Here is a 20,127-nt window from a genome sequence, read left to right on the forward strand (position 1 = left end):
CCAAGGCCCTGTGTGGCCAGCGGCGTCCCACACCCACTGGGGCAGGGCCGCTCTGATTCTGCGTCCGGGGGGAGCTGGGGCCACCTCCCGGGAGGCCCATTCAGAGCCCTGAGCCCTGGCCCGAGGAGAGTGCTGGCCTGGGCGGTGTGTGTGTGTGTGTGTGTGTGTGTGTGTGTGTGTGTGTGGTGATGGGGGGGGGGAGCCCTGGGGCGGTATGGGCGGGCCTGGCGGTCAGTCCCCAGTCCCCGCAGTGGCTCCGCCCCCTCAGCTCTGTGGTCGCTTCCTCTTGAGTCTTCCCCCTTTTCCTTCCCCTCCCTTTCATCTCATAAACTCCCAGCCAGCAAAACCCTCCGCCTCTTCACTTCGTCCCGCCAGCGCCACCCCAGGGACCAGCAGCCGGCGCAGAGGAGGGGCCCCCGGCAGGACACCCAGACCGGCCGGGGAGGTCTCCCCCCAGGACCTGCCCCTCGGGAGCCCCCTCCCCCCAAGTGGAACCTGGTTCCCTGGTCCCATGCTCACAGCAGAGAACCCTCCGGCAGCCCCGCCCCTGCCCCTGCTCCTGCCCCTAGGTGGGGCATCGCCCCGGGGCCCACCCCAACCGCCCGCCTGCCTGAGTGCTGGGGACCTTCACCTGCCCCTGCCCTGCCCAGCCCGCAGGCGCTGCCTGGCCCAGGCGGACTCCCGGCCCAGAGCCATCTGCAGACTCTCACCTGCTGGGCCCCCTCCCGCCAGCAGGCTGCTCACACTCTGGCCCTTTCTCCCCTCTTCTCTGCTCATATTCTGCCCTCTATCTGAAAGGTCAACCCCCACACACCAGCTGGTGAAGAACTCCTACACATTCGTCAAAACCCATTTCAAACGACCCCCCTTGTTACAGGACTTGGGACAGTCCCCTCAGTCGGCATGTGCTCCATTCCTGTGGCCTGGAACCTGCAGGAACAAGTCCCTGGAGCAGGGGAGGGGCTCTGCCGTGTGTGTGGCCTTCGGGATGGAAGCATTCCTAGGTTTACCCCCCAAGCCCAGCACGGAGCGGGCACTCGCCCCTCGCCTCGCCTGCCTCACGGGCCGGGCACAGCCCCACCAACCACCACCTCCCAGTGCTGACACCAGCGGCTCACGTCCTCCCTGGGACACGGCCGGCACCGCCTCCCACGCATGCGGAATGGGCCCAGGCAGGTGCACACGCAGCACCGCCCCCCCTCCCCCCGCGCAACCCCGGGCCACCTCCAGGGCACGGCAGGAAGATCCCGGACCCTCCGGCCGGCGCACTTCCTCTGCTTGTTTGTTTCCTGTGTCTCGGGCGGAGGCCGTCGGAAATGCAGGCTCAGCGGGGCGGCCCAGCTTTCCCACGCCCTCGCTCCTGACAGGGAGGAAGGCGAGCCGAGCACCAGGCCCAGGAAGGGCTGGGACAGACAGGCAGACGGCGCTCCTCAGGCGACCCGGCTCCCCAGGCTGGGCAGCAGCCACGGGGGTGAGGGGTGGGTGTGCTCTGGGGCAAGTCACACAGAGAACGCGCCGAGACTGCGGCCCACGGGGCACGTGCCCACGCTGCACGCCCTGGCGGGTCACCACGGACAAGCGCACACGCTGTGCCCGGCCAGGCCGGCCCTCTCCACACCGGCCTCGGGCCGGGACCACGCACGGCCTCCCTCTGAGGGTCAGGCGTCCCTCTCCATCTCTCACCCACCGACTGACCTATCGGAAAACGAAGCAAACTTTTCCCGCGGCCTTTTCCCCACGAGACGCCGGACGTTACCAAGAGTGAAACGTGACGGACAACAGCGCGTAGGCCATTGGGAGACGCGGGCCCTGGCCCAGCCCTGCCTCCCGCAGGTCCCCACCTGCCCACCAGGGGGCAGCCTGGGACCCTCCCACTGATGGACAGGCAACCTGGGGCCCGGGGTGAGGCCTGGGCTGCACAGCCATGAGGGGAGCAAGGGGGAGGGGGGAGGAGGACGGAGGAGGAGATGGGGGGAGGAGGGGGAGGGGGAGGAGGACGGTGGGGGAGAGGGGGGAGGAGGGGGAGAGAGGAGGAGGACGGAGGGGGGAGGAGGACGGAGGGGGAGAGGGGGGGAGGAGGGGGAGAGGGGGGAGGAGGGGGAGGGGGGAGAGGGGGGGATGAGAGGGATGAGGAGGGGAGGGGGGGAGGACGAAGGGGGAGGGGGGAGGAGGACGGAGGGGAAGAGGGGGGGAGGAGGGGGAGAGGGGGGAGGAGGGGGAGGGGGGAGAGGGGGGATGAGAGGGATGAGGAGGGGAGGGGGGAGGAGGATGGTGGGGGAGAGGGGGGAGGAGGGGGAGGGGGAGGAGGACGGAGGAGGAGAGGGGGGAGGAGGGGGAGGAGGGGGAGGAGGACGGAGGAGGAGAGGGGGGAGGAGGAGGGGGGAGGAGGACGGTGGGGTGGGGGAGGGGGAGAGAAGCACATCGCGGGGCAGGCAGAGCCTGGGGAGGGCCTGCTGTCTGGGTGCGAGAAGGTGGGAGCCGTGGGGGATCAAGGAGGCAGACTTCTTGCCTAAGGTGCCCGGAGCGGGCGGGGACGGGGCGTGCCCCTGGGTGCCCCCTCCGGGCCCAGCCGTCCTAAGGATCAGCGGGACAGCCTTCCACGCCCGCCAGCCCCTGGCGTGCCCGCAGGCCCATGGGTCCGGGGGCCTCTGTGCGTCACCCCCCGGGGCTCTGCCTGTCTGGTGCCACTCTGTGAAGGGGGACCCAGGTTCCCCCACTACCGGCGTGTCGCAGGAGGGCAGCCTGGGACAGAGAGGGCGCCTCCGTGACCCGCACGTATGACAAACGAAGGGGAATCTCAGAAAGCCCCAGTGACCAGGCCGCCGTCAGAGCCTGGCCACTCTGACGCCCCCACCCCGCTGTCCGGGAGCCGCCTGTCCAGCACCAGGGAGGCCCTGCTAATCCAGCTCCACGTCCGCAGAGAAGGGACCGCAGACAGGCAGACCTCACTGCGCCCGCGTCACGTGGCCCACCGCACGCTCCCCTGGAAGCACCGGCAGCGGCCCCTGCATCTGACCTCTGACCCACCCGCCCCCGGCACGCCCTCCGCAAGGCCCTGCCTTTTGTCCAAAGGACGGAACTCTCCTGGCTTTGGGGTTTCCACAAGCTTCCTCTTCCTCTGCATGTGCACATGTGTAAGTGCTCAGAAAGCCACGAAGACCTCGGCCAGGCACAGCCGTGACCACACACACACACACACACACACACACGGTACACACATGTGTCGTGATAAGTCTATGAGAACGAACTGAAACGTGGCAGGATCTAACCCAAACAGGATGCTCGGCAGGGGGGCACCCTAGTTTGGGGCCACCAGGTTCCAGGGTGAACACCCCCCATGCTCCGACAGGCTGGTCACAGCCAGTCACAAAGGCTGAGGCCTGGCGACCCGTCTACGCCCCCACGTCCCTCAGCCACTCAGGGGGGCTGACCCTCCTCAGCTCTCACCCCAGCTCTTCCCCAGCGAGTCCCGCAGAGCGTGGGGCCGTGAGGATGGGCACCTCCCTCCCCACTCCAGGCTGCGAGCGTGCCGTCCGCACAGGCCCGGCTCAGAGGCCTGGGAAGGGAAGGGAAGCCCGCAGGGGCGCGGGCGGGCACTCCGGAAGGGAAACACCCAGGTTTCACGGGCCAGGGCCGCCTGCACACCCTCAGATCACCTGTTCTCAGCGGCCTGACCCCCAACCACCCTACAGACCAGGGCGCCTGCTGTGGGTCCCGGACCCCAATGCCCACACCCGGCCTTCGGGGCGCAGACCGCCCGCTCCTCCGACCCAGGGCTCAACGAGTCGGCCCGGGCTGCCCTGGAGGGTCTGGAATCACAGCTCCATCTCACTCCACGTGCACGGCCAAGGCTGGCCCAGCGGCGAGCACAGCGTCGTTTCTCTCGTTCACAGACGCCCCAGCAGCGCCCGCACAGGGGCAGGACCGCGAGCTCGGGGCGCCCACGCCGGCCACCCTGTCCTGGTCCCCCGCCCCCCTCCCGCCTGCGGGCTCAGAACCAGGACAGCAGGTGCTGAGGGGATACCCGCGGGCCCCTCGAATGACGGCCAGGCGCCCAGACGCCAGGACGGCCCAGAGGGCGAGGCGCTGGGCACCAGCTCAGGGGACAGGCTCCTCGGCCAAAAGAGGCAGCAGGGGCCTGGCCGCGGAGGGGCGGCAACGGGGACCATGTCCGACAGCGAGCCGCCCCTCGTCCCGCAGCTGCACCCGCTGACCCGGCCCGCGGACCGCCGCGCACAGACCCGGTCGGCGCTGGCCCCGCCCGCCCGCCCGCCTCCGCGGCTCATTTTCACGTAGTTTCCAGCGGCCACCTTCCCTCTCTCCTGCTCCACACCTGCTGTGTGGGTCCCACTCAGGGACGAGGCCTGCAGACAGACACCCGTGCACACCAGACACGAGGACTGAGCACACGCACGCCGTGACGTGACGCGATGCACGGGGCCTGCCCCTCAGCTCCGCACAGGCAAAGCCACCGAGGGCCCCACACGCGTCACACACGCCTGCACACGTCACACACGCCACCACCCACACCCGCTCCCAGGCCCCTTGCAAACATTCTCAGTCCAGTTCACGAAAGCGCCACAGAAGAGCGAGCCCGGCCCGGGAAGGGTGCAGCCGGAGAAGGTTCTAGTGTCGGGCTGTGAGGCTGACCAGGCCTCGCCCGGGAGTGACTCTCCCTGGACGGACGGGCACCGGGTCTCCTTGCTTCCTGGGGAAGGCGCAGCGGGAGGAGGGGGGTGGCGAGCACCTGCATCGCCGCGCAGCTGCCACTCCCGCCCGCCCTGCCCGGGCATCTGACGCGGCCGGGCACGGAACGCTCCAGAAGCTGCCCCACCCCAGCAGCGGCCATGCCTGGAAGCTCGAGGGCAGTGCCCAGCGTCGGGGACACAAGGGCCAGGACGGTCGGGGGCACGAGGCCGTGGCGAGGGCTGCCTCGCCGCACGAGCGCCGGGGGCCCCTTCCTCTAAAGGGGTCGTTTCTTCTCCGCGTCACGCCCTGCTGCTCGGCTGCCAAGGTCACTGTGACCTTCCCAATAACCCTCCTCACAGACACTCAGCCGCACTGGGCGGCGGACGGAGACGCGTCGCCGATGCCACCCCCGCGGGCGGCAGGGTGCGTCCCTCACCTCCCCGTCAGGGCCACCCTCGCTCCCCGCTGAGCGTGGCACAGCCCAGGAGAGGGAGGCGGGCCTTACCGTGAGCCGCTCTGTACAGGCCGCTGGCGCTGCCCGTCTGGGGCCCGGGCGGGCTGAACGCGGGGTGGTGCGGGGGCGTGGTCACTGGAAGAGACGCGGGGTGAGCAGCCCGTGACCCCAGAGGCAGGGCGGGGACAGGGGCGCCTTCCCTCCGTGCTCACCGTACGGTGTCAGCGGAGACACGGGAAACGCCGGGGTGGGCGACGCAGAGCCGCTGCCGGTCTTGCTCGGAGAGAAGGCCCTGCCGTCAACCCCACCCTCATCGAGGTTTGGAGGATGCGCAGGGGTCACCGTCTGGAAGTGACACGGCCCCGGGAGGCCGCCCTCCGTCAGCGGGCTGAGGGTGGGGACGGGGGACGGGGGACGGGGCTGGTTCCCCGTCCACAGCCCCTCCCGGGGGTCAGGGGCAGAGTGACCGGGAGTCGGCAGCCGCCCCCCTAAGCCCCCCACCGCACCCCTGGCGCTCAGGAGGAGCCCTGGGGGACGGGTGGGCGGGGAGGGGCCGCGGTGGGGGAGGGGCCGCGGTGGGGGAGGGGCCGCGGTGGGGGAGGGGCCGCGGTGGGGGAGGGGCCGCGGTGGGGGAGGGGCCGCGGTGGGGGAGGGGCTGCGGTGGGGGTGGTGGCCGTACCTCCTTGGCATCTGCTGGCGACAGGAAAGGCGCCCGGCCCGGAGCCCGCTCCGCGCCCAGGGGTGTGCCCCACCCGCCCTGGGAGAAGGCCGGCCCTCCCGTGTCGTTGTCGTACTGCCCGAGGCTCGGCTTCCGGAGCCTTCTGCGCAGCAGCTCGTCCCCCGGGGAGCCTGTGAGGAGAGACACATGGCTGCGGGGCTCTGCCTGCCCACTGCCCGCTCTGCCCGCTCTGCCTGCCCACTGCCCACTCTGCCTGCCCACTGCCCGCTCTGCCTGCCCGCTCTGCCTGCCCACTTTGCCTGCTGTCTGTCCACTTTGCCCGCTCTGCCTGCCCACTGCCCGCTCTGCCCACTCTGCCTGCCCACTGCCCACTTTGCCTGCCTGAGGCCAAGAGCCAGGCCTGTGTTTGGGCCATTTGTGGCTCGGGGTCAGCTGTGCACAGCCTTCCTGCCAGAAGGTCAAGGTCATTTCCAAGTGTCACAGAGGTCTGACGGTTAGTGTCTGTTTGCTGATAGGAACCTGCTGACGTGACTGGTCCGAGAGCAGGACACCCCCCAACGGCCGTGCTTCCTGCCAGAGGCGGCCACAGGGCTGAGCGTCCTGCGGCTGAACTGCAGGACGAGTGACGGCCGCGTGGAGGACTCTGCGGGTCTGGGCTGGCCTTCAGGTCCTCCCCCCGTCGTGCCACTGAGTCACTTTGTAACAAAAGGAGCTGGAGACGCTCTCAAAGCAAAGCTAAAGTCACTGCCCTGCGGGGGCTCCCTGAGTGGGAACGTCACCCCCTGCGCCCACGGCTGCAGGTTCGATTCCTGGACACGGGCCTGGGCTGGGCTTCCATCTCTGGTTGGGGCACAAGCAGGAGGCAGCGGGTCACGTTTCTCTCTCCCTTCCTCTAAAAGTCAGTAGTGATATTAAAAATCTTTAAAAGAACAATTCCAGGAACTGAAGTGGTGCGTTTCCCAAACCATTTCAGCACGACCCTCCGAGGAGCGGGCATTCCCAGCCCCTCGCGCTCGGTCCTTCCTCACCACAAGAATCAGGAGTCACTAGGGACGCGTTCCATCCACGGGAAAACCTATGAAGCTAAAGCCAGTGGGTGGTCCTAAGCCCTGACCCCCGTCCCGTCCACACTGTAGGTCACTGCCTGCCCACTGCGGTCACCTGGCCTTCCCAGGACTAGCTGGGCAGGACGGCCCGCACCGGTCCTCCCGCCGCATCTCGGGGATTGGGCCCTGCAGGCCCGGCTCCTTGGGCACGGACCCCTCGGCTGCAGGGTGCACGAGGGTCCCCACCAGGCTGCACTGCCTGTGCTGGGCCCTGGAGCTCGCGTCCTGGGTTCCGCCACCTCAGCCCTGCTCTCCGGAACCTGCTCTCCCCATCGTCCCTCCACACGCCCCCCCACCCACTGGCAGGACCTGACCGGCGCTCAGCCACCCGCTCCTGGGGCAGCTCAGGGGCCTCTCACCGCCAGGATGGCACAGGGGCTTCCCTGCCCCAGCCTATGCCCAGGGCCAGCTGCCGCCTCCACCCCGCCCCCAAGGCTGCGCCGCGAAGCACGACGCGCGAATGTGCGCCCAGGAAGCGCAGCTCACCTTGCTGCCCGGGGGCCCTGCCGGGGTCCTCTCCTCGGTCCTGCAGGCGGCCGCCGGCCAGGCTGCCCAGCTTGTTCATGTGGGTGGGGAGGGGCTCGAAGGTGGGGTCCAGCTCCAGGATCAGCCTGTTGAGCTGCTCGATGGACTGGTCGATGTCCAGGGTCGGGGAGCCCGGGGAGGGGGCCGGGCCGGGCTCCGGGCCAGTCCCGTTGACAACGCTGACGCCTGGGAGCCTGGCTTTGCCGGGGGAGGGCCGCTGGGCTTCAGGGGGGTGTGGTCCGCTGCTGGCCCCCCGGGTGGGGATGACCGGGAGCCCCGGCTGGGCCTGCGCCACGCGGGGGCTGTCCGCCGTGCCTCGGGCGACGAGCCGGGCCTCCCCGTGGGGGGCGAAGCTGTACTGGTGGGTGGCCACCATCTGCTGCTGGCGCACCCAGGTCTGCGTGGAGTAGCCGCTCGGCTCGTAGGCCTGCGTCTGGGCCAGCGCGCAGGGCGCCCGGAGCGCGGGCTGCGGCTGCTTGGGCTCACAGCCCCCGAACGCCTCCCGAGCGTACAAGGGCTCCCCGCCGAGGCCCAGGTCCGGGACGTGGGCGCCGTGCTGGTCTTCTCCGGCGCTGCCGCCAAATCCGTCCGACAGGAGCGAGTTGTGGCTGCTCTGGTGGCCGGCGAAGGGGCCCAGGGCGGCCGACGGGTGTCCCTCCGAGGAGGAGAGGGTCCCCACGCTGCCCACGCTGCGCAGGTCGTGGCCGGGCACCTCGTCGTCCAGGATGTCCGTCTCCCGGTCCTTCGGCGTGGCGTCCCCGTTCACGTGGACCTGGGCCGGCACGACGTGACGCGTCCCGCTGATCTTGCTGCAGGCATCGGTCATGTCCTTGAGGGGGCTTCTGGAATCTTCTAGGCCAAAGCCACTGAGCAGCTGATCCAGCTCGGCCTTCTCCCGGGGGCTCAGACCCCGCTGGGGTCCCGGGGCCGGGGGCTCCTCGGTCCGGTCGGTCCGCGCCGAGGCCGTGGAGTGGCCCGAGTCGCTGCTCACTGAGAGGGTGTGGTCGCTGTGGTCCGGGCTGCTGGCGGCGGGGACGGCTGGGGCCCCCCCCAGGACGCCGGGGTCCGGGGCGCTCTTCTTCCTCACCTTGGCGTACAAGCTGCCGTCCACGGGGCCCTGCGTGTGCAGCACTGGAGGGAGGGGACGGGAGGGGTCAGTCAGCGGGCGGGGCCCGGGAATGGTGTGGCATCGTCCAGACAACTCCGCTCCTAATGGACAGCGCACAGGACCAGGCCCCCAGCTCTGCACCCAAAAGCCCGCGGAAAGCAGCTCAGTGAACTGTGCCAGGCCCCGGACAGTTCTGCCTTTTTCCTTTTTTTTTTTTAAAGGAATTTTTCTTTTTTCTTCCTTAAAATATATTTTTATTGATTCAGAGAGGAAGGAAGAGGGAGAGAGAGATAGAAACATCAATGATGAGAGAGAATCATCGATCTGCTGCCTCCTGCACACCCCACACTGGGGATGGAGCCCTGACCGGGAATCGAACCCGGAACCCTTGAGTCTGCAGGCTGACACTCCATCCAGCCAGGGCCACTTCCGTCTTTTTATGCAGAGACGGTCGCTCAGGGTCCCCTGCCGGAGGGCCCGTTAGCTTCACCAGCAGGTGGGATGCTGAGCTCAGCTCTGCCTGCTAATCCCCGAACATCAAGCAGGAACAAAGCCCCGGGGATCGGCAGGCTCCCCTCCCAGCCATGAGCACCCACTGAGCGGGCGCACTCCTGCTGGACAGACGGCGCTGGGACCTGCTCACGTCTGCGTGTGTCCTTGATGGAGAGACAGGGCAGGACCGGCCTCGGTCTTCCTGCTAGCGCGGCGTCTCTGGGCCAGGGAGGGGCCCGAAGCACGAGGGGCAGGACTCAGACACGGACGCCGACTCCGTGCCCCCATCTCCATACAACGGCCAGGAAGGAGAAATGCGGCCCTGGATGTGCGGGAGGGCCCCTCCAGCGACCAGCACCCAGGCCCCTCCCAGCGGACCTCCCTGGGGCCTTCACAGACACGGCCCGTCCCTGCCCAGGGACGCACGGAGGCGCAGCATGGAGGGCCGGAGGACGAGCGTGCCTCATTACAGGGCGGCGGCTGCGTCACCGCTCCTCCTCCCCCCGCCCTGAGCCCCTGCTTCTGACAGGCACTTTCTCACAGGAGGGAGAGCTTCTCAGAAAATACTTCCAAAGTAACTGAAGAAAACGAGGCCGCCCCAGAAAGAGGAAAACGTTCCTTCCCATCACGGCTGAGCACAAATTAACCAGTGTCCACCTGTGCACTCAGGCGTGTGCCCAGGTGTGGGCTCACAGGCGTGTGCCCAGGTGTGTGCTCACAGGCGTGTGCCCAGGTGTGTGCTCACAGGCGTGTGCCCAGGTGTGTGCTCACAGGCGTGTGCCCAGGTGTGGGCTCACAGGCGTGTGCCCAGGTGTGGGCTCACAGGCGTGTGCCCAGGTGTGGGCTCACAGGCGTGTGCCCAGGTGTGGGCTCACAGGCGTGTGCCCAGGTGTGGGCTCACAGGCGTGTGCCCAGGTGTACGCTCATAGATGTGTTAAGGATCAGCCAGATAAAGGCACTCCTTCCAAATGCTAACCACTGAGCAACCCCGAAGGTGCAGAACTGAAAGTAATACCCCAGCCCAGCTTCCAGCAAAAAGCCAGCCCCCTGGGCTCTCCCAGCACTGCCTCTGTGAACCTGCCTCCTTGGTGACAGGTTTACTTAAAACACCAACCTTCTGCCCGGCCGGTGTAGCTCAGCGGTTGAGCGTCGAGCCAGGAACCAACAGGCCACCGGTTCGATTCCCAGTCAGGGCACATGCCCGCGTTGCGGGCTCCATCCCCGGGGGGGGGGGGGTGGTGGTGGTGCAGGAGGCAGCCGATCTATGATCTCTCTCATCGGTTTCCATCTCTATCCCTCTCCCTTCCTCTCTCTCGCTAAAAAAAAAAAAAATCATTAAAATACATCCATTTTTAAGAAAAGCACCTTTTCACTGTGAAAGAGCTGGAGTGCCCCCTCCCCCCGCAAGTCTTCCGCGGAGAAGCGGGCGGTCTCCGGGCAGGAGGGGGTGGGGTATTTGCATCTACACCCCCCTCCCCCCCGTTTTCTGAGATTCTTTGGCAATGCTGTCCGAGAACCTCTCCCTCCTGTGGGAACGTGCTCTCAGACGGCACAGGGCTCACCCAGCACAGGCCGGGCTGCGGGTGCTGACAGCCAGGGACAAGGGGCGCCTGGGGGGTCCTCACAGGCGGGCGGCCTGGGGCGGGGCGGGAGCAGAGGGGAGGGGAGGCAGGTGCACCGCTCCTCCCAGGCGGTCAATGGGCAGAGGCGGGAAGAGGGAGCGGATGAGAGAAGGGGTGTGGCCGGGAAGGCCGCTCTAGGCGGGTTATTTCCATGTCAGAGGAAGAGAGAGCCCGAAACTGGGTGTGAAGCCCACAGCTCATCCCAGCACCCCCGGGAGCCAGGGCAGCGGCCGCCGGAGGGTCCCACCGACTCCCCCGCAATGCGGAGCCGCAGGGGCTGGCAGCCGCACAGGTGAGAATCAGAGGCTGGGGGGCTGGGGGGGCGCTGCGATGGAACCCGCTGGACACCCCCCAGGAATTCCAACCCGCCTCGCCCTGCTTCCTGCCCCTTAAAACGTAGGAATCCCAAACCCAACCCACCACTTTCTGTGCAATCAGCAATTTAACGTCAGAAAGGAATTCGCCTGAATGTTTTCTCTGCCGTTCCACACGCACACACGCCATTCCACACGCACACACGCCACTCCACACGCACACACGCCATTCCTTAGCAACGACTCAAGCACCCTGTCTCCATTCTGCCCCCCCCCCCCCCCCCGCCCCGGTCCTGGGCTTGGCAGCTGCTGGGTGGACGTGCACTTTTGCCCCGGCCGGTTCCCATGGCTGCTCAGCTCGCCCCCCAGGCACAGCCCATGAAGGACGGCCCCACCCGCCCGCCTGAGCCACTGCGGGATGGGCCTCCTCTAGACACGGCCCCCGCAGCCCCCGCGGGCGCCCTCCAGCGGCCTTCCAGGCGACTCACTCCCCTGGCCACCAGCCACACCATCCAGCACGTCCAGATGTCCCCACGGTGGAGGCGCTGGTGGAACCGTCTCCACAGCTCCCTGTGGCCACAGAGGGCGCCACGGCCTTGGCCCCCCAGGAGGAGTGTCCAGAGGAGAGACAGCTCCACCATCTGCCTCTGCGCCCAACGCTCTGCACGAACACAGCTCCACAGGCTCGACTCTGCCCTGCCCGGCACGGGGTGGGGGGAGGGGGGATGAGGGGGGGACGAGGGGGGAGGCAGGAACCTGCAGGGAATGACGTGAGAAGGAAGGGTGGGTTCAGGACAGGCCAAACTCCTACGACTGTGCACTAAACAGAGTGAACTTCTCCGCATGCAAATCACACCTCAATGTAAAAACGATCGTGAGCACGGCCGGCGTGGCTCGGTGGTTGAGCGTCAACCTATGAACCAGGAGGTCAGGGTTTGATTCCTGGTCAGGACACATGCCTGGGTTGTGGACTCGATCCCCAGTAGGGGGCGTGCAGGAGGCAGCCAATCAGTGATTCTCCCTCATCATTGATGTTTCTCTCCCTCTCCCTTCCTCTCTGAGATCAATAAAAAAGTCTTTCAAAAAATAAAATAAAAATGTTCATGAAATCAAGACAGCACTGAGGCGCCCGGCAGAATGAGCCCACCCGCCGGGGCTCCCTCCTCCTTGCTCTTGCCCCCGCGCTCCCCGCTCCCCCTCCAGGACCTCCCGGACCCCCGGCAGCAACATGGCTCTTCCCTGGGAGGCGGCCTGGCCCTGGCCTCCCTGCGCATCAGCTGTGGCCTTCTCCGTCCGTGGCGCAGCTGCCTGTCTCCCTCCCCTTCCGGACTTTCTGGCATCGTCCATCTGGGCTGGCACCCGGGCCGGCCCCAGCCGTGTGGCCTCGGGTGAGTTACTGGGCCTCTTGGTGCCTCGCTGGGCATCACGGGGCGCAGAGGCTGGGGGACGGGAGAGTCCCCTCGTGTCTGACCAATGGGCGTGCATGACCCAGCTCCACCCATGCTCAGAGAGCTACGCTGGAGAACGAATTTAAAAACTTATCCAGGTCCCGTAAGTCACTGCCATGACTTGGCCCAGGCCCAGGCCACGTGCAGTCTGTCCGTCCGTCCTGGGACGCTGCAGCCGCGCTCTAACTGCTGCCAGATCTGCTTTCACCTCCCTGCAACAGAGCCCGCCTCCCGCTAGGTACCCACGCACCTGCCTTTGGATGACACTGCTTCCCGCCATGGAGAGAACCAGGGCCCAGAGCCGCCCGCCCGCCCGCCCGCCCGCCCTGGGCTTCTGAGAACATCCCTTCAGCTGGCAAACCCCGGGCGGCTGACGGTCAGCTGCAGCGCGTCCTTTGCCTCTTTTAATAAAAATAGGAACAGCCAAGGATGGTGACAGACCACTAAGACCCCAGGGCGTGACGTGCGGCCTGCCCCTCTGACAGATAAACGCCTCTGCTCCCCCAGGCGGGCTTCCAGAAGTGCCCCCCACAGCACCTCGCTTCTCTTCCTGAGGATGCCTGCCTGGCAAGCCCAAACTCAGAGCCGAGCCCCAAATTCAGAGCTGAGCCCCAAACTTAGAGCCGAGCCCCAAACACAGAGCTGAGCCCCAAACTCAGAGCCAAGACCCCAAACACAGAGCTGAACCCCCAAACTCAGAGCTGAGCACCAAACAGAGCTGAGCCCCAAACTCAGAGCTGAGCCCCCAAATTCAGAGCCAAGACCCGAAACACAGAGCTGAACCCCCAAACTCAGAGCTGAGCCCCAAACTCAGAGCCGAACCCCCAAATTCAGAACAAGCCCCCAAATTCAGATCCGAGCCCCAAACTCAGAGCTGAGCACCAAACTCAAAGCCAAGATCCCAAACACAGAGCAGAACCTCCAAATTCAGAGCTGAACCCCAAATTCAGAGCCAAGCCCCAAACTCAGAGCCGAACCCCAAACTCAGTGCCAAACCCCAAACTCAGAGCTGATCTGCAAACTCAGAGCTGAGCCCCAAATTCAGAGTTGAGCCCCGAACTGACAGCCGAGCCCCAAACTCAGAACCAAGGCCCAAACTCACAGCCGAGCCCCAAACTCAGAGCGGCCTGAGCTGCCAGGCGGGAGGCTCTGGCAGTGCCACCGGCCACCATGCCCGCCAGGGGCTGTGCCAATGTCTTCGGAAGCGAGCAGCCTTAACTCCCTGGAGAGACAGATTGGAGAGAAGAGCAGGCGGAGGAGGGGGGCGTTCCAGCAGAAGCAGACGCCTCCCGGGAAGGGGCGTGCCCTGTGGGACCCAACCTCGGGGAGGCTCCGGCTCCTGGTGACCCGGGCGCGGCTCCGGAATGCAGCCGCTACAGCGTGATGCAGCGGTGGGGACACGGAGCGGCTGTGGCTGGCATGTCCTGGACGTGGCGACTGGACGAGGCGACTGCGGGGGCAGCACGGCCCCTCTCCCGTGCCCCAACCCGCTGGCAGGCCCGGGGCACCGGCCTGGCAGCCTCTGCAGCGCAGCCGGCCTTTCAGACACGCCCGCCTCCACCCTTCCATCCCGAGGGGCAGCGGTAACACCGCTCACCAAGAACCAAGTCTCCCTCCCCGAGGCGGGCCTGTCGCTCACTCCCAGCCTCCTCTGTGCCCCCAGCAGCACCATCTCCCGCCTCAGACGCGCTGTCTGCTGCGCAGCCCCAGGCAGAACGGCTGTCCCGGTGCTGGTGGCTTTGCAGAAGCCACCCACCCACCCCACACACATACATGCATGCACACAGCCACGCACACATGCATATACGGGCACATGCCTGCCTACCTTCCACACCGCCCAGCGGCCCTCAGTCTATGTGGGACCCGCTTTTCCTTTTCCGGGAAGAAAGCTCCAGCCCAGAGGAACCGAATCCCGGGGGGCGTGCCTCCCGAGGGCCGGCCTCCCTCTCCCCACCCCGCGGCCTCCCGCCCCGTGAGCAGGAGCACAGAAGGTGGAGCCTGTTGGCTGAGCAGGGGACTTTGACTCCCCAAAAGGCGGGCAATGTAAACACGAGGTGGGGCTTAGTGCAATCAGGTTTGGTGAAATTTGAACCCTGGAGGCCCAGGAGGCGGAGAAAAGCTCCTCTAGGCAGGGCCCGGCTCCAGGCCTCCCCTCACCCTGCCAGCCAGTGCCAAGTTCACTGCCTCCTCCACTGCCTCCTCCGAACCCAGCCAGGCGCCTCCGCCTCCGCCTCCGCCTCCCTCCCCTGGGCCCTGCGAGGTCCTGTGGCTGCGGATGGCACAATTCCCTCCCCCTTCCCCCCACAACGCGCCGCGTACCCTCCCCAGGGCCCTGGTCTGCTCGCTCTGCACACCTTCCGAGGAAGGCCCAGGCCTCTGCTGAGACCACGGCAGGGGGAGGGCCTGCGTGGGGGCACACAGCACTGCACCCTGGCCCTTCTCTCGCCGCTCCTGGTTCCATGATCACGTATTTAAAGGCGGCGGTTTTTCCTGCCAGGATGTCTGAGCCCCACAAGGAGGAAGTGCACCTGCGGGGAGAGGCCTGGGCCCGCCCCTCAGGAGGAAGTGCACCTGCAGAGAGAGGCCTGGGCCCGCCCTCAGGAGGAAGTGCACCTGCGGGGAGAGGCCTGGGCCCGCCCTCGGGAGGAAGTGCACCTGCGGGGAGAGGCCTGGGCCCGCCCTCAGGAGGAAGTGCACCTGCGGGGAGAGGCCTGGGCCCGCCCTCAGGAGGAAGTGCACCTGCAGAGAGAGGCCTGGGCCCGCCCTCGGGAGGAAGTGCACCTGCAGAGAGAGGCCTGGGCCCGCCCCTCAGGAGGAAGTGCACCTGCGGGGAGAGGCCTGGGTCTGCCCGTCACCAGGGTCTGTTCTCAGTCTCTGGTTGAAAGAGATGAACCACTGAGTTCTCAGGAGCCTAGGAGACACCTGTGCCCACTGACATCCATCACCTCCTGTGGCCTCTCCCCGTAAACCCGCACGCACAGCCCTTCCCTGCTTTACGGCAGCCCCAACCAGAGGGCACATTCCGAGGTGAACGGAGAGCAGGTGTGGGGAAGGGGCGACACAGAAACAAACCGCCCCCCCACCCGACCCTGACGCCTCGTGTGCAACGGGAAGGCGGGGAGGGGAGCCGGTCCCTGGCGACAGGCTGTACACCGTCCGGCAGGGAAGCTTCTAGCTGGTCGTCTTACTGACCGGCCACCGCCCATCGCAGCCCCACCAAGAGCCTGACCCAAGTCACCAAGCCTGATCTCGCGAGCACCCCGAACCCCCAAGGGCGTGGGTGCTGCCCTCCACACAGAGGGTGGGGTTCCCAGCCTCCCGGTTCCTCGGGGACCGTTCTGACCCAACGTGATGACGATGCCAGACCCCCAGACGCACCTTCGCCGTCAGCTCCCAGGTTCTCGTAGGAGTCCCAGCGGATCAGGGGGTCGGCCGTGTTGAAGTCTACGCTCACGCCATGGTCGCTGCGGAAATGCTCACAGCCTGAGGGGGGCGGGGATGGGGACCAGTCAGCCGAGCCGGTGGCTCAAGCTCGTGCCGACGATGGGGCTGCGCTCCTGGTCAGCCCTGCCCTCCAGGCCTGGCATCACCATGCGAGCACCCACCGTCCGGATTGCAAGGATGCTGCAGGAAGGAAAGGCGGCGCTGGCCCTCAGTCCACGGCGTGCGGCCGGGCTCACAAGCTCCCGCCTGTCGGGGCCGAGCCAGGAGGGCGACCATCACACACGCGTGAACGCGGGTTGAACGGCTCACATGCATGGATCTCAGGAGGAAAGGAACCTAAGCTGAGGGAGAAGGGCTGGGGCTCTCCCAGTGCGTTTCCAGGAGAATCGCCTTTAAACACCAACGTGTGCCGACGCCAGAGCGCGGATCTTCTTCAGAAACATCGGTTGTTCGTTCAGGAGGAGAGTAAACATCTGGTGTAACCGCCCCGGGAGCAGGGACAGAGCTTAGGGGACAGACGTGGCCCATCCTCGCCACCGTCGAATAGCCTACGGTTAAGACCTGTATCAGGAGCCTGGACAGTGTGGCTCAGTGGGTACAGCGCCAGCCGGGGACTTAAGGGTCACAGGTTCGATTCCGATCAAGGGCATGTACCCGGGTTGCAGGCTGGTTCCCGGGCCGATCTGAGGCAACCGTTCGATGTGTCTCTCACATCGATGTCTCTCTCTCTCTGTCTCCCCTCCCTTCACTCTCTCTAAAAACCAATGGAAAAAATATCCTCGGGTCAGGATGAAAAAACACACAAAACAAATAAAAAAACCTGTATCATGAAAATTTCCAAACACGGGCAAAGGTGGGAGACAGTCCCGAGACCCCATGCCAGCCCCCGCAGGCCAGGCCCCGCCCAGCACCCACCTTGAATCCTCTCGGGGGAGGCCGAGAACACCAGCTCGATCTTCCCGCTGGCAGGAAAGCGGTCATCTGCAACAGAGAGCGACTTCAGCGTGCACGCGGGGGGCGAGGGACGGGGGCACGGAGGCCGGCGTCCCCACCGCCGACCAGGACACGCGGCCCGAGAGCCGCCCCAGCGCCCGGCACGGGAACGTCGGGGCTCGGTTTCTCTCGAACGCCTTCCGTGCTGGGCAGCTGTCCGCCTTTCCTGGCAGTGGTCACAGTTTGGCCCATTGGGTCGTCAGGCGGAGGGGCAGGGAGAAGAGAGAATCCCACAGGCACCCGCGGGCGGGAGCCCCCACGCCGTCTGTCCGCGGGGCCTCACCTTGGCAGGCGCTGTCCAGGTCCTGCTTCCCGAACACCAGGCCGCAGCCCTGCACGGCGCCCGTGTGGAACTGCAGGCGGAAGATGACGTCACGGGTGGCCGAGCGGTACTTCTTGTGGTAGCACTTCACCTGGGGAGAGAGCGGAGCTGCAGGGACAGCCCCTCTCCCCGCCGCCGCCACAGCACGAGGAGGGCTGTGCTGGGAGCAGAGCCAGGTGGGCTGGGGCACAGGTTATGCGGGCCGGCCCCGGGAACCCCGGTGCACAATGCCCATCCTCAGCCCTCAGAGGGCCACCCGGCCATGCAGACGCCCCGGAGGGCAGTCTCGGGGGGAGACAGGTGCCGTGTGGAACCCATGGCCTTTCTCCTCAACGTCAACAAACGCTGGCGAGGAGGCTTTTCTGTCGTCGGACCGCTCCGTGTTCCCACAAAAGAAGCAGGTGGTCATTAGCGCGTGTAATGTGTAGCATGCGTGTGCATGGGCTGCGGTGAGAGAGAGACGGGGGAAGTGCACAGGGAGAGAGAGAGGAAGGCAGGAGATGGGGGGAGAGACAGAGAGAGAGAGGAAGGCAGGAGATGGGGGGAGAGACACAGAGACAGAGAGGAAGGCAGGAGATGGGAGGAGACACAGAGAGAGGAAGGCAGGAGATTTGGGAGGGACACAGAGACACAGAGACACAGAGAGAGAGGAAGGCAGGAGATGGGGGAAGGGACAGAGAGAGAGAGGAAGGCAGAGATGGTCTGTGAGGTTCGCGAGTGTCTGAGGGTGATGAACTGCTAGAACGCGGCGGCTGTGGGGGCGGCACACACACCCTCCAGACTTGCTCGCTAACAGCCACATCCGACCTGCCTGTGCCCAGGGTGAACTCTGAGCGGTGATGGGCACGCATGGGGGCGGGTCCCTACGTGAGGGTTCTGACCCTCCGGACCCTGAGCTGCTGTTTGCAGATGCTGGTATCTCACAGCCCCGCCTAACCCCTGGGCCTAACCCCTGGGCCTAACCCTGGGCCCAATCCCTGGGCCGCATCGGGGCAGCTCCACTTCTCATCTCCACCCACAGCAGCCAAGCATGGGGGCCCAGGGGGCCCCCAGTGCACCCTGACTGGGAAAGTCAGCGTTCCATCTCTAGGGCCGCCTGGAGCACCCGCGTGGTCAGGGTCGGCCAGTCCTGCTCCCCACGCCCTAGGCCAGCCTCCCCAGATGCACCGTCCCCCCCAACCCCCCGAATCATCTTTTGCGGTCTGTGTTCTGCTGGCAACACAGACCGCAAAAACTGGGGGGCCCCCAGTGCACCCTGACTGGGAGAGTCAGCGTTCCACCATCGTGCGGGTGGCTGTCTAGACCGGCCTCAGGAATGTCTCCCGAGCAAGCGCCCACCGCAGCGGGCTGGCTGGTCCTCCCGCAGCACGCACCCCGGTTCCTCCGAGCCGATGACTCAGGCTCCGCTCGCCCTTCCTTCCCGCAGGGGAGTCAGCAGGTGCTGCTGCCCCTGGAGCACACCTGAGGCCCCGCGCTGAGACCACGGGCGGACGAGACTCAGCGCAGCAGGCCCAGGGGACTCAGGGGCCGTCAGGGAGAAAGACGCACAGGCAGGAAGCGGGGAGGTGGGGGGACAGGGAGGCCCGACAGCCGCGTGGAGCCAAGTGCAGGGAGAGGGAAGCCCTCCCTTCCCCGCGCTCGCAGGAAGCAGCGCAAAACGGTCTCTGCTCCGGGAGGCCCTGGAGCGTCCCGTCACGGAGCCTGCAGCCGGGCCGAGCCGCAGCGGCCACAGGCTCGCACAGCACAGGACGAGACACGCAGGACGGGACGTGTTTACCGGCGAGCGGGCTCTGGAGCTGGCCAGGCTCCCACGGGCCTGCCCCACGCATTCCTCACCGGGTTACACCACGCCCGGCGTGTTTACAGCACCGAGCCCGGCCCCTCCCGCGGGGAGCGAGGCTGACCTTCAGCGCCAGGTGTGCGGGCGCGGCGGGCGGGCGGCGTCACCTGCGCTGGCCCAGGGGTGGAAGGAGGGACAGGCACAGCGCCGCTCCCCTGTCACTTTCCCACCCTCCCCGAGCGAGCGAGCGTGGCGCAGGGCCAGGCCGAGCCTGCCGCTCGCGGGTGGGGGCGGGCAGCCTGCCCGCGGCTCGGGGCCTCTCCCAGGGCCTCGGCGGCCGCTCTGGATGGAAAACCAAAGGCGGCCGGCACACCTGAACCCCCCAGAACGGCCGAGCGCATCCCACTCGGCCACTTCCGCCACCTGCAGAGCTGCGGCCCGGCCGAACGCGGGCCAGGCAGGCGCACGGAGCGCACGTATGGCCGCGGGTCACGGGGACCCAGGGAGGTGACCGGAGGGGCACCGGTCCCCGTCTAGCCTCTCAGAGACTCAGAGACCAAAGGGCCTGCGGCTCCCGGGACACGCCCACCCCGCTCCCGGGACACGCCCCCTCGCTCCCGGGACACACCCACCCGCTCCCGGGACACGCCCACCCGCTCCCGGGACACGCCCACCTCGCTCCCGGGACACGCCCCCTCGCTCCCGGGACACACCCACCCGCTCCCGGGACACGCCCACCCGCTCCCGGGACACGCCCACCCCGCTCCCGGGACACGCCCCCTCGCTCCCGGGACACACCCACCCGCTCCGGGGACACGCCCCCTCGCTCCCGGGACACACCCACCCGCTCCGGGGACACGCCCCCTCGCTCCCGGGACACGCCCACCCCGCTCCCGGGACACGCCCCCTCGCTCCCGGGACACGCCCACCCCGCTCCCGGGACTGTCCCAGCATTTTTCCTTCCGGTGCTGATTCCTCAGGTCACTTTCAGGAGGGACCAGCCCTGGGATTTGCACAGCAGCACAGGCTGGACCTCAGGGGCCGCTGGTCCTTGGCTGTGCCCGGGAGCCCCGCCCCCACCTGGGAACCTGCAGCTCGACCCTCCGCCTGGGCCACCACCAGGCCCCCGGCCCGCAGACCCCTGCACCTCT

At 67.1% G+C, this 20,127-nt stretch overlaps 1 protein-coding gene across 1 annotated transcript in view; it reads right to left on the minus strand.

The window, feature by feature from the left end:
* TNS3 (tensin 3) overlaps nt 1–20,127 on the minus strand; it is a 109,185-nt gene that overhangs the window by 25,513 nt on the left and 63,545 nt on the right. Inside the window, exons 12-18 of the mRNA XM_028154125.2 lie at nt 17,158–17,287; nt 16,797–16,862; nt 15,816–15,920; nt 7,415–8,584; nt 5,823–5,992; nt 5,356–5,488; nt 5,195–5,278 (exon numbers count right to left, since the gene is read on the minus strand). Coding sequence (XP_028009926.2) covers nt 5,195–5,278; nt 5,356–5,488; nt 5,823–5,992; nt 7,415–8,584; nt 15,816–15,920; nt 16,797–16,862; nt 17,158–17,287 — 1,858 coding nt within the window. The remainder of the gene's footprint in view (nt 1–5,194; nt 5,279–5,355; nt 5,489–5,822; nt 5,993–7,414; nt 8,585–15,815; nt 15,921–16,796; nt 16,863–17,157; nt 17,288–20,127) is intronic.

This window comes from Eptesicus fuscus, chromosome 14 (assembly GCF_027574615.1).
Source record: "Eptesicus fuscus isolate TK198812 chromosome 14, DD_ASM_mEF_20220401, whole genome shotgun sequence".
In the NCBI taxonomy this organism is placed as follows: domain Eukaryota; kingdom Metazoa; phylum Chordata; class Mammalia; order Chiroptera; family Vespertilionidae; genus Eptesicus; species Eptesicus fuscus.